The sequence below is a fragment of the Girardinichthys multiradiatus genome, chromosome 6, assembly GCF_021462225.1.
Source record: "Girardinichthys multiradiatus isolate DD_20200921_A chromosome 6, DD_fGirMul_XY1, whole genome shotgun sequence".
NCBI classification, from domain to species: Eukaryota; Metazoa; Chordata; class Actinopteri; order Cyprinodontiformes; family Goodeidae; genus Girardinichthys; species Girardinichthys multiradiatus.
The window spans coordinates 37,187,407-37,200,109 of record NC_061799.1 but is presented as its reverse complement, the minus strand read 5'-3'; the positions used below and the strand labels follow the sequence as shown (position 1 = coordinate 37,200,109).

Genomic DNA, 12,703 nt, shown 5'->3' with positions numbered 1-12,703 from the left:
AAAATAGTGCTTTAATTTGCTCTCCTTACAAATGCCATATGATTTTCAAAGACTTTTGTCCAGTATAATGTCTTGTGTTTTGTGGTCCAGATTGTCTGAGATGTAAATTTAAAAACCCTGAGGTCTCCATCTGATTTTTAACTGATCTTATCTTTTCTCAGGGGAAAAAGATACAAGATGATGAGATGTCAAGCAGCGAAGGTCCAAATGACAACTCCACCAAGGTGAGCTGTTTTCAGATCCGATTTGTTTACAGTTTTTTAATTTCAACTTTTAAACCAGGAACTCTAATGCAGCAAATCATAATAAACGTAAAAAAATGCTACATTTCCTTTCCCAGGTATTATAAGTATCTGTATCATGGGCAGACTCATTACTGTAGGCAATGATTGCCAATTTAACACCCCAAAATTACACTCAACTGCTGAATGATTGCGAGCACTACTGTGTCTGATTTTATTTTTTCCTGTACTTTAGGAAAAAGGACAAATATCTGGAGGAATGCTCCAGAAAACTCCCAAATCGAGGGGAGCTGCTCAATCGGAGGAGGTAACCTTCTGATAAAGAGATATTAATGTTTATCTTATTACTATAAAGGTTTTTGCAAGCATGTCTGTTGTCTACTGCTGTTGAGTTAGGGTTGCAGTTTAGCAAATGTAAAATTAAGATTGAAAACCAAAGAGCAGTAAGCTGTTCACAAACTCCTTTCCTACAGGATAACATGGCTTTAGGTCTGAAAGCCTTTGGTCTTTGTTCCCAGGTTGCAGCTTCTGACCCTGATGCCTCAGCCAGCACTGAGAATGTATCTGACAACACACAGGTCAGTGAGGACAAATCCAGAAAGTGTTGCAAAAACTCATCTTGATTTATCCTCAATCTTTTATTTAAAAATTTTATCAGAAGAGAGGTGGAGGTTTGTTCAGTGGATTCCTCAAAAAGAATCCCAAAGGAGATAAGACTGAGATACCAATAAGCAGTTGTTGCCCATCATGTAGAAACATCTCTAAACTTTATCACAGTTTGAAGCATTTAAAACTTAGAGTTGAGGTTCTGTTTCAGGACAGAGAGACTCAGAGAGAGCTGTTAGATAGCAGCGAAGACCGGGCTGAGAATAACAAGGTCTGTATGATAAAACCAAACTTCATTTCCCACATATCATCAACATTTACTGACTTTCAATGTCATTTGTAGGAAACAAACATTTTCAGCAACATGTTTAAGAAAACACAAAAGCCAGCAGCAGAGGGCTCTAAAACAGAGATGGTACAGTGGCAGCATCAGATATGAAACAAAATCCTGTTACCTGTTTTTTTTTTTTTACTGTTTTCTGCTTCTGAGTACAGGACAGGGACCCTGAAAGCCAGTTATGGGCCAGCAGTGAGAACCTGACTGACACAACCAGCCCAAAGGTTTGTTCTTCTTCTTTGCACGAAACCACTTCTTGTCTTTCAGTTTCTGTCTGAGCTGTGGCTGGTTTCATCAACATGAATATGAATATACATTATATATTTTCACAGATTTTTTTTATTTATTTTAGTTTTGAAAATAGCTCAATATGAACATAACCTAATATTTTTTCTGTCTGATTACTTACTTTTTCAAACTGATTGGATTCAAGTCAGCCAATTAGAACAGATGAGGGTAATACATTCTTTCAAAATTTAAGAGCATACATTTACAATAGAACAAAGGGACAAGTCCAATCTGACAGATCAAACAGGCCAATCAGAGGAGAGATCGTTGGTGGTGGCAGCGTCATGCTGTGGGGATGGCTTTCATCAGCAGCGACTTGGAAGCCGGACAGAGATGATGGGAGGGTGGATGGAGCTAAACATATATAGAGAAATACGACCACTAAGGATAAATCACAAATACAAACATCTAAAGTAAAAGAATGAATGTTTAGAAATAGTTTTAGCCGCTCTTAGTGTTTAAATCCTAAAATAAATGTACAAATATTTCAAATGTGAACAGGGTTCTCGCCAGCGCTGAAAATTGTCGCCGCTAGGCTGAAATTTAGGCCGATATGCTAATTTTTTATTAGTGTATCGGCCTTTTGACTGACATCTGGGCTCACTCCGTGTGGGTTTTATGTCGGCTGTAGCGCATGCGCTAAGGCTGCTCCTGCTTCCTTTCACCTTATGCGACCACTAACAGTAAAGCTTTCTAAAATCATGTCAGCTTCGAAGGGTGGGTATAAACGGCGCCATATCATGACAGGCCTGACGAAGAAAATCTTTTCTCATCAACAATATTTGTGTGTTTACAGAAGAAAAAAGGTCTGGCTGAAAAATTTAAAAGATGGTCCAGCTTTGACAACCTGTTTGATGAGGTTAGTGGTCTGTAAAATAAAATTAAAATAAATCATCAGTTTTACACTCTGAGCCAGACAAGCAGCTGCTCTTCATCTTCCTTAAACCCTTTAAAAGCATTAAAGTCCAGTGAAAGCAAATTCATGAGTTTCTCTTAATCCCACCTCTTACATAAGACCTTCTGCACACTGATCTGATTGAAATGTTTACTTTTAGAAAATGTAGCTTGTGGTTTTATCCATTTTTAGGACAAAAATATTTTCAGCAGCACGTTTAAGAGAACTCCTAAGCCTGCAGATGAGGTACAATAAAAGCTTTGCAGAATATTTGTGTTTCTGTTATATTTAAACCGTTTTCTTTAGGTTTTTTATTTCCGTTCTGCCTTCAGGGTTCGCCTGCGACAGGCTCAACGCTATTTGGGAGCTCTGAATATCTGTTGGAGCCAAAAGCAACAAAGGTACAATTTTTGCTCATAGAAATTTAAATTTTGGCTAAATTTCAGATTTTATTTTATTTCAAAAATATGATTTAGTTTTTATGGGATTATTTGTTACAGGAGAAAACAGGAGGACTAGCAGGAATCTTTAAAATGTCGCCCAAACCATCTCCGCGCTCTGTTGTGACTCAGGTAATGAAATCATTTAATTCATCAAGAGGATTTACAAAATACTACATAAAATCATCTGGGAGCAATTTTCCATCTCTGATTGTCAACATATTTATTTTTCCTGCTTTTCTTCTTTGATTGCCCCTCGGCTCTGTAGAAAATGAAAAAAATCCAGCTCGTCCAAAGTTAGCCTATACTTTCCAGAAGCTTCAGAAAGAGCCCATTACTCAGCAGTTTTCTATTTATGACAGTATTTTATTTGGTTTTGATCAAACTCAAATATTTTGACTGTCAGCATCAGGTTGATGGTTTATTTGGCTCTTTTTGTTCCTGAAGCTGTGTCTATAGATTTTGCACAACAAATAAAAGAAGAATGAACTCAAAACATTCATCCAAATCTTAGTTGGATTATGGCGACTCCAAGGAGATGTGGCAAGTCACCGTTGAAATGATTTTCTCTTCCAGGATCCCCTGAGCGACTCTAAGGAGCTGTCAGCCAGCTGGGACAGCCTCACAGAGGCCGGAAAGGTCATGAGCAATCCAAACCTAATGCACTAAACCATTTTAAAATCATTACATACTAATATGCTGCCAGGAAATGTTTATAATCTTTATTTGGTCATTTCTGCACTTGGAGTTCAAATATTTTTGCATCATAGGACTAAAAATATGATCTGCAAAGCAAAAAGTAGCTTTTTTTTTCTTATACTGTTCAGACCTAAGGGTCTAACTGAGTTATAATGCAAATATTATAACTCACATGCCGTGTGTTTTCAGATCTTTTTGATGAAAAGCTTATTTTAAGGTTGTTCATTAACTGAATTCTCCCAAATATGTAGATATGAACTTAAAATGTTGTGTTTATCATTTCAGTTTGTCTCAGCCAGCATAGATAATCTTTCTGATAATTCCAGTAGCACAAAGGTAGGTCCTACAGATCTCATTTGATCTTTATGTCTCGACACTTTTGGCTTCTATGAAATCAAATTAATATTGTTTTTAAAGCAGGAGAAAAGAGTCGGGTTTTCCGGGATGTTGAGACGGACACCTAAACATTTGGAGCAGCAGGTACAAACAGTGGGATCAGCTCTGATCCGCATCTAATTCTTTTATCTTCTGAAGGTAGCTTTCATTTTGGTGGGGAAATTGGAGGCAGAACATGAAAACTATAAACATCTCTGCTACTGCTGCTCACCATTCAGTCATTTGATTTAAAACTAGTTCTTTAAATGAAATTGTGAAAATTTTTGTTCAGGTCCATCTAAGTTAATTAATTAATTAAATTTATTCCACACAGAGCGTTGATTGGTAAAAAATTTGTTTTTGTATTTTTTGATACAAAAATGCTATGTTGTAAACGACAAAATCATGAGGAGGACTTCTGACCTAACAGCTGTCTAGGGGAAAGTCATGGACACCCTCCACAGGGAGGGTAAGCCACAAAAGGTCTTTGCTAAAGGAGCCATAATATGTATATTACTGGTAAGTTGAGTGGAAGGACAAGCAATATGTCAACCACATTTTTTGTGAAGATAAAGCACATTTAAGAGTTTTGGGGTGATTTGGAAGGCGTCTTCTGCGGCTGGAGTCTGCGCTTCAAGAGCCACCAAACACAGATGCATCCTGGACATTAGCTACAACTGTCCTATTACTGGAGTGGTAAGCCACTTCTGAACCTGAGACATTTTTTAATTTTTTTTTTTAGAATTGTTTCGGCAATAGAGGCCTTTATTTTTGATAGTAGGCAGACAGGAAGGAGAGGCAAAGAGAAGGGGAGACATTCGGCAAAGGTCGCCAGGTCCGGGACTCAAACCCGGGACGGCCGCTTCAAGGACTATAGCCTCTATATGTGGTCACACGCTAACCCCTACACCATCAGTGCCGCGCCCCTGAGACAATTTTTTAAATGTGTCTTACCTAGGCTGAGTAGAATATGGACTGGACAGTGGTCCAAAGTCCTCTCTTCCGATTAAAGTAGATGTTGCATTTTATTCAGAAATCAAGGTCCCAGAGTCTGGAGGAACAGTGGAGAGGCACAGAGACCAAGGGGCATGAGATCCAGAGGGAAGTTTCCACAGTTAATGAGGATTTGGGTGCCATGTCATCTGCTGGTGTTGGTCCACTGGGTTTTCTGAAGTCCACAGTCAATGCAACTATCTACCAGGACATTTTAGAGCACCTCACTCTTCCTTCTGCTAACAAGCTTTATGGAGATGCTTATTTAATTTTCCAGCAGGACTTGGTACCAGCCCACACTGCCAAAGGTATCAAAAGCTGGTTCAATGACCATGGTGTTACTGTGCTTGGTTGACCTTTACACCAATGCACGGATCTCCTCCGTGCCACGCCACATTGATGCAGTAATTCATGCAAAAGGAGCCCCCACCAAGTATCAAGTGCACTTGACATACAGTCAGTCCACAATTTTGTATTAAAATCTTCTGTCATTGATCTTAGGCAATATTTTTTATTGTCTGGGAAACAGAATTCTGGGTTTTTATTAGCTGTAAACATTAATTATCAAACTAACATAAGTATGATGTGAAATACAGTTTATAACTGTGTGAAATGAATCTACATAAGAGACTCAGGTTTTGAAATGACTTTGATAACAGTCTAATTTATTAAGATGAATCTGTACAGAAATTTGACATTCAATTTTGATTCTATTAAAGAATATATTAAACAAATCAATTCATATTATATAAATTAACATACTGGATAAAAATAAAAGTTTAGCAGTGTTATGTGCTGGACAGCTTGTTTCATATCTTCTTTGTTGGTTTGTAGGAAGGTGAAGACACTCCGCCACCTACAGGACGAGGGCTGAGTAGCAAAAGAACCATAAAGAAGAAAAGAAGCGCAAGTTATTTTTACCTTGTCATTAACAATTTGCAACATGACAAATAGTGCTAGGAGTTCCTTATACACTCATAGTAGTGATATTCCAGTAATTCAGTGAATTTTCTCTAGATTGAACAGTTTAGCTTCAAGTTTTAATGTCTAATCTCTTTATTTTCGTGTCAGGTTGTGTCGTTCCGAGTCAAGAAAACTCTTCCCAAAACGTCCAAAGAGGTAATTCCTGCTGTGTTGGGGATTTACACAATTAATCTATTTTTATAGTTCACATAAGAGACGAAGACGGACAAAAACCGACTGGTGACATTACTCAGAGAAACCTAATGTGTTTAACATGTTATTAAACATTTAACTATACAGAGATCCAGTAAGATGCTTCTGATTGAGGAGAGCGTTGAGATGGAAGACCTGAACACACTAGAGGTTAGAGGGACGTCCTTCTTAAATCATTTATTTACTTATTTTTTTATCTTAATAATATTTATAAGCAATCATCAAAGCCTGACTTCAGATCCTAAGCCTTTGCCTTAAAAGATTTTTTGTTTATTCAGCATTTTATTACAACAAATTAAGGATTAAACAGTAAGGATGTTTTCAATTAGTGTACAGGCACTTTTAATAATTATCAGTTTCTTAATAAACTATCTTCTCAGATATCTTCTGAAGGATGTTGAAGTTACAGATCTTTACAGGGACTGATCCAGCTGAAATTCTGGTTTCAAAATGCAACAAAATGAATATAAACCTTTAAAAGTGATGCATCACCGTTCATCTGAATAAAAGTCACGTTTTTAGTGCTTAAATCCTGTTATCTTATTATCGGTCTGTAAAATTCAGACGTTTTCCAGGTTTTAAACTGGAGAACGGAGAAAAAAGCATGTTCCAGTGTGCTAGTAAGCATTGCTTTAAAGTTGTTCCCTGCTGAGTTTTATTTCTATTTATTATTAAATCCTGTTTATGAAAACTCTTTTGGGCTGTGGCCTTACATTTTATGGCATAATACCTGTTATTTGTATTAAACAAAAGTGTGTGTTTCTGACTTAACAAAACAGAACAAAACACTTCGGCTGTTTGTTTTTCAGGAGAGCACGGTGTTGGTGGAGCCTGTGGAGATGGTAGCATATCAGACTGAAGAAAACCCAGCCCAGGCTGAGCAGGTGGATTTATAACATGACTGGTAAAAAGGTTATGAGTTTGTTGATATGAATGGTCTTTTGATTAACAAGGATCTGTGTTTTCAGGAGAACAATGAGCTGATGGAGTGGTGGAACTCAGTGAAAGGTTGCTTTCAAACTGTTATTGTTTTAGATTTTAACCTAAACTTGGTTTATATTAATTTCTTTTTCTCTGACTATTGGATTTTTGCTGCTGGCTTCCAGGTTGGACCGAGTGGAACGAGAGCTCAGATTTCCAGGAGGAGGGTGAGCAAATGTAAGTACTTCAAAGGATTTTCCCATAGAGAATGGCATTTATAATAGAATAGATATTTTATTCTATTCTATTTCCAGACTTTAATCCTTTTCCCATTGTCTAAATGTTGCATTCATTCATCCATCCATGCATCCATCTGTCCATCCACCCATGCATGGATTGGTCCATCCTTCCATCGATGCATGTATCTGTCCATGCATGCACGCTTTCTTTCATCTCTCCATCTGTCCGTTTATTCATCCATGCATCTGTTTATTTATCCATTCATCCATCCACCCATGCATTTGTCCATCCATCTTGCCTGGATCGATCCATCCACCCATCAATGCATGCATCCTCATACATTCATGTATGCATCCTTGCGTCCATTCATTCATCTGTCCGTCCATGCATGCTTGCTTTTATCTATCCATTTATTCATCCATGCATGTGTCCATCTGTCCATTCAGCTATAAATGACTATGTCCATTTATTCAATTAAATTCAGTTTATTTAAACTGAGCCGATTCACAAGAAATGTTGTCTAAAAGTCCTTCACAAAACAAACCGATTCCGTTTAAATACTGAAATGTAAAGTTCAATCGCAGACAGATTCAAAGTCAACAGCATACATACATTTGTTTTTTATACTCGTTTGTTTAGCAGGTTTAATAGAGAAAATCTGACCTCTGTAGAAACATCTACAGAGGTCAGAGCCATAAATCCACTGAGTTTTTTTTATCTGTGCTTCTACAGGGCAATGGAGCAGGCAGCCGATCGAGTCTACATGGCAGCCCGCCTTTTCGTGTATCTTTTCAACCAGCGGGGGGCGTCCTTGCAGCAGCGCATCCTGGAACTGCTCTCTGTGGCTGATGCTGCAGATGAATTCCACAAGAAGACGGTGTCGGCCGCTGTGGGCGGAGGCGTGGCCAGCGTGGCAGGCAGTGTGGCAACAATTACCGGCCTGATTCTGGCCCCATTCACATTCGGAGCGTCGATCATCGTCACTGCGGTGGGGATCAGCGTGGCGACGGCTGGCAGCATCACGTCGGCGACAGCCAACATCACTGACACTGTGCACTCCAACATGGACCGTAAGAAGGTAGAGAAGATGATCCAGGGCTACCAGGAGGAGATCCAAGACATTAGGAAATGCATGGAGTTTGTGCAGGTGAGGAAATACTTTTATTGTAACAGTAACAACATGAAATCCATTCCTCTGAAAAATGACAGTTACTGGTGAGAAAAAACTACAACAAGCAGCCAAAGTTTATTGGAAAACTTTGTGAGACCTCCAGAAAATTAATGATCAGGACTAATTTAAACATTCATGAGAAAATCTGATTTAAAGGAAAGCTGGAAGATTTCGGTTTGGCGTACACCGTACCGTATGCCAAGGGATTTGATCCAGTAACCCATGGCAACCGAGCTGACGTGTGTCTTCCTGTCAGCTGATTGTTGGAAATGGATATAAATTCATGAATTAATAGAACAATCTTTCCCATTGATTGCACCAAAATAAAATATAAACATAGAGTTCAACTTTAAAGTATTAATTGTGTGTAAAGAAAAAAAATAGATTCCTTATTTTACATTTATGTAAAAATAATAAAGTTTGAGTATTTAGGATCCAAGAAATGAAGATTAAACTAGAAACAAAAACAGCCTTTGGTCATTCTTGAGTTAAACTCTGATGGAAGAACGATGTTCCTGTTAAACCCTTTACTTAAAATGTTATAATAGAGACAGTTTTATTTAGTGTGTCTGGCTTAAATTGAACAACATCTACACAATTAAATATGATTAAAAAAGGGACAAAGTAAAATTGATTCTGCACGACGTCTGCACAATAACACACTCAGGCTCCGAGTTAGTCGACCGAACCTGAGCACAACACAACAGACAGCAGTTCGTTCAGCAGCATAAATCAACTTATGGGGTCTGACTCGTCATTAACCCCTGAGTGTCTTCTCCTCAGCAGTTTGGTTGCTGGGGTTCGCAACCACACCACCTCTTCTCTTTGCCCACCTTGCAGTACATCCATACTTTAAACCATCTGGTCTTTGAGAACTTTTAATGCAGCTCATTGGAAAGTGAATCAGTTGCTTTACCCACCATGTTCTGTTTTGAAGCGGTAGCTCAGACGGAGCCGAACGAGAACCAGGGGCGACTAGAAATGTTGACGTTGACAGATGATTGTTATTATTGATTATTATTGCTTGCGTTGAAGAGACTCAGCCACCCTAAAACAGATCATGTTCAGACAGCCCGTCTGCTCTGATTTCAGCTTCTGCTTTATTTCTTTTGCTCATCCATTATTTTTCCCAATTTCTGCTTTTCAATAAGTGTTTCTGCATCAGTTCAGCTCCTTCAGCACCTCAGCTCACAGCTTTTGCACGCATATTCAGCAGTAAACGCAGTATATTCTAGCTGTGTAAAATCTTACGTCATCAATTACCTGGTTTTGGTCCTTCTCGTTACAGGAAGGCATGGACACCCTGCAGGAGTGGGATTTTGAGAAATACTCCCAAAGTGCTGCCAAGAAGGCTCTGAGCCACAACATTAAGCATGTGATGAAAGAGGGAGGCCGAGCTGGAAAAGCCCTGATGATCAACACCGATAAGCTCATCAGCACCGTGCAGGTTTTGGGCGCCGCTGGTGGTGCCGCTAAAGCCGCCCAGGCAATCAGCATCACCACGGGCGTCATGTCCGCCCTCTTCCTGGCCCTGGACGTTTTCTTCCTCGCCAAAGACTCCCACGAGCTCCGCAAGGGAGCCAAAACCAAGTTCGCTGGTAAGATCAGGCAGGTGTGCAAGGACCTTCAGGACGGTCTGCTGGAGCTGAACAAGGTGAAGACGCAACTGCAGAAGACCATGGACGGCATCGAGGTGGAGGAGTACGAGGAGATCCAGGAGGTTGAGGTGGAGGTGGAGGACGAGTTGGAGTCCGACCCGAAGAAGCTGGCAGAGCTGGAGCAGGAGATCGACTTCCTTGAAGAGAAACTGGACAAAAAAGAGGACAAGAAGGAGGACTTGGAGCTGAAGAAGAGCAAAGAGACACTGTTGGACATCTTCAAAATAAAGGAGAAAAAGGATGAGAAGAGCATAAAGGAAAAAGGAGAAGTCGAGGAAAAGGAGGAAAAAGACAAAGGCGAGAAGATGTCTGAGTCCAAATCTGAGAAGAAAAAGGTAAATGAAATGAGCGTGAAAACAGTGAAAGAAGTTTTAAAAGAACAATTTGAGAAAGGAAGCAAGAAAGAGTAAGAAACAGAGAATCAGACGACAGCTGGAAAAGAAAAGAAACCTGAGAAAAACTTCAAAAAGCCTAAAGCAGAAACAAATAAAATACCAGAAAACCAAATTAAGGCTGAAAAGGAGAAGAAAGAAACAACAATCGGATCAGGTTGTTCTGAAATAGACAAACGTTTCAGTCCACATGGAGAGGAGGAGAAATCCGAGAGGAAAACTGAGAGGAGGAGCAGGGAGGATGAAGGAAGGATTAGTCAAGGTGATGGAAAGAGGATCATCCCTGGAAGAAAGATTTACATCAAAGCCACACAGAAGGAGAGCCTCAGAGGGAGAACAAGAAGAGCCACCACAGCGAGGAACACGAGGAGGAGAGAGGAGACGGAGCAGCAAAGTGGAGAGCGCCAGGAAGCGGTTCGAGAGAGCAGCAGGAGATCAGCAAGAGGAGGAGGAGAGGAGGAAAGAGAAGGGAGAGAGTTGGGGAGGAGAAGAAGTGATATGGAGCACGGATACAGCCAGAGAGGATCCCAGTCCTGAAGTTCTGAAGCACAAGGGACTGAATATCTGAGGCTTCACGTGACCTCTCTGATGATAGAACCAGAGTTTATCCTCTGAGATCCACAAGGGCGTTCTACTCAGATATGATCACACAAAACCCAGTTCACACTGTGAAATTATGCAGAAAGGGTCTCCACCAGAGGAGAAGCAGGGTCGTCTGTTTTTGTGACCAAAGGTTACTTTAAAATCAGTTCATAAAAAAATATCCACAACTCTCTAAGACTGAGAAAGGCTTCTGCAGATCCTTATGGTCCAGCACCACCTTCAGGTTTTCCTCAAACATAAACTGCCCTAAAAAGGCACCTTTCTGTGCTTTATTACATAAACTATATATTGTGTTGGTAGACTGACAGTAAAAAGTACAGACACTGTCTTCAGTGTCTCTCTGTGAATGTAAAAGTGGTAAATGGAGGGTTTTCCTTCCTCGTGACCTCGTGTTAGTCAATTTTAAGAATCAGCACAAATGAGATTGTTTAATGTCCTTTTGCTGGAATCTGCTTCAGAGATGAATTAAACCAAACCATTTTAATAATTATCACTGTTGTTAGCCTCTGTTAGCCTTCGTTTTACAATAACTAAGGCAGGGTATGATGCGGCTACGCATGCGTACGCGTCTGTTTCTAAAATCAATCATGTTCTCCACTCCTCTGTGAACACATGAGTTTTGTTTTCTGAAGAAAAACCTAACAAGTTATCTGTGAAAACATCTCCAATTATTACGTGTTCAAAACATTTAACGTCTGTGTGGGAAACATGGTGTCTGTTACTGTCGGATATCGCTGCCGTTTTTGGGGCAGAAATATTTAAGTGCCTTATTTGTTAAAAAAAATGCTGCTTGTTGTATCATCTATTTGTTTTTTGTATATTTTTATTCACTATGTTGTTTCTGCTGTTTTATATGTACACTGTATGATTTTATACATGCGCTTTCTATTATGTATTGTATAATTAAGTATTGAACGTTTATTTGAGGAATGATCTCATGTTGAAATATTTTGGTCGGATTTGCAAAGTTTCCATACAAAGAAAATTGTAAAGAATATTGTATTTTCAAAATTTTAAATATTGCTTGTCTTTTACAATTCCACCTTTTGTTTAGAAAGAAATATATATAATCAGTCTTATTATTATTATTTTTCTAGCAAAACATTATGTTCACAAGATGAAATGGAGTAAAAATATTCCCTTCTGTAATAATGTAAAAAACTTAATTTAATTAAACTTGGAAAATGTCATTTTTATCTCATAAGCAGACCCCTGTACTATATTTTTCGCTTTTATTTTTCTTTAGTTAGTTGTGGTAAAGCCCAAATTTCATAGGTACACAAATGTACTTTTGCACTACTGTACAAATGTTGCGAATGAATAAAATAAAATAAAATAAAAACACCAGGAAACAAAATAGATTAAATCAGGGCCGAGCTCAGTACAAGGTTGCCTGGGTCATAATAAACGAGTCGCTTCTCTGATTGGAGGAGAAGTCTTATGGTTGTCCAATCACAGAGCAGAGGGTAACTTTGAAGGAGTCTAGCGGGCAGTCAGGCCCAGTCCCCTACAGACGCCAACCAATCAGCGACTAGTAAAGGCAAAGCAACCTCGCTGCGACTTTATCTCAAGGGATCCCACAAAAAGCAACAGAAGAAAAACCGCTTATTCTCCATTTGGTGACCAAGTGTGATGCAGGAGGCATCTGCGAAAAAACACCATCAGGT

At 39.2% G+C, this 12,703-nt stretch overlaps 1 protein-coding gene across 10 annotated transcripts in view; it reads left to right on the top strand.

The window, feature by feature from the left end:
• LOC124870470 overlaps positions 1-12,240 on the top strand; it is a 36,585-nt gene extending 24,345 nt beyond the window's left edge. For 8 of the 10 annotated variants that reach the window (XM_047369176.1, XM_047369174.1, XM_047369170.1 and 5 more), the window contains 21 exons: positions 162-224; positions 478-549; positions 761-820; positions 1,060-1,119; positions 1,192-1,263; positions 1,344-1,409; positions 2,270-2,332; positions 2,561-2,614; positions 2,701-2,769; positions 2,869-2,940; positions 3,385-3,447; positions 3,793-3,843; positions 3,925-3,987; positions 5,710-5,781; positions 5,947-5,994; positions 6,139-6,201; positions 6,861-6,935; positions 7,020-7,059; positions 7,158-7,209; positions 7,945-8,359; positions 9,672-12,240. In XM_047369176.1, coding sequence (XP_047225132.1) covers positions 162-224; positions 478-549; positions 761-820; positions 1,060-1,119; positions 1,192-1,263; positions 1,344-1,409; positions 2,270-2,332; positions 2,561-2,614; positions 2,701-2,769; positions 2,869-2,940; positions 3,385-3,447; positions 3,793-3,843; positions 3,925-3,987; positions 5,710-5,781; positions 5,947-5,994; positions 6,139-6,201; positions 6,861-6,935; positions 7,020-7,059; positions 7,158-7,209; positions 7,945-8,359; positions 9,672-10,451 — 2,373 coding nt within the window. In that variant the 3' untranslated portion in view covers positions 10,452-12,240. The remainder of the gene's footprint in view (positions 1-161; positions 225-477; positions 550-760; positions 821-1,059; positions 1,120-1,191; positions 1,264-1,343; positions 1,410-2,269; positions 2,333-2,560; positions 2,615-2,700; positions 2,770-2,868; positions 2,941-3,384; positions 3,448-3,792; positions 3,844-3,924; positions 3,988-5,709; positions 5,782-5,946; positions 5,995-6,138; positions 6,202-6,860; positions 6,936-7,019; positions 7,060-7,157; positions 7,210-7,944; positions 8,360-9,671) is intronic. The other 2 variants (XM_047369171.1, XM_047369175.1) reach the window with 2 other exon arrangements.
• The last annotated feature ends 463 nt before the right edge of the window (positions 12,241-12,703 follow it).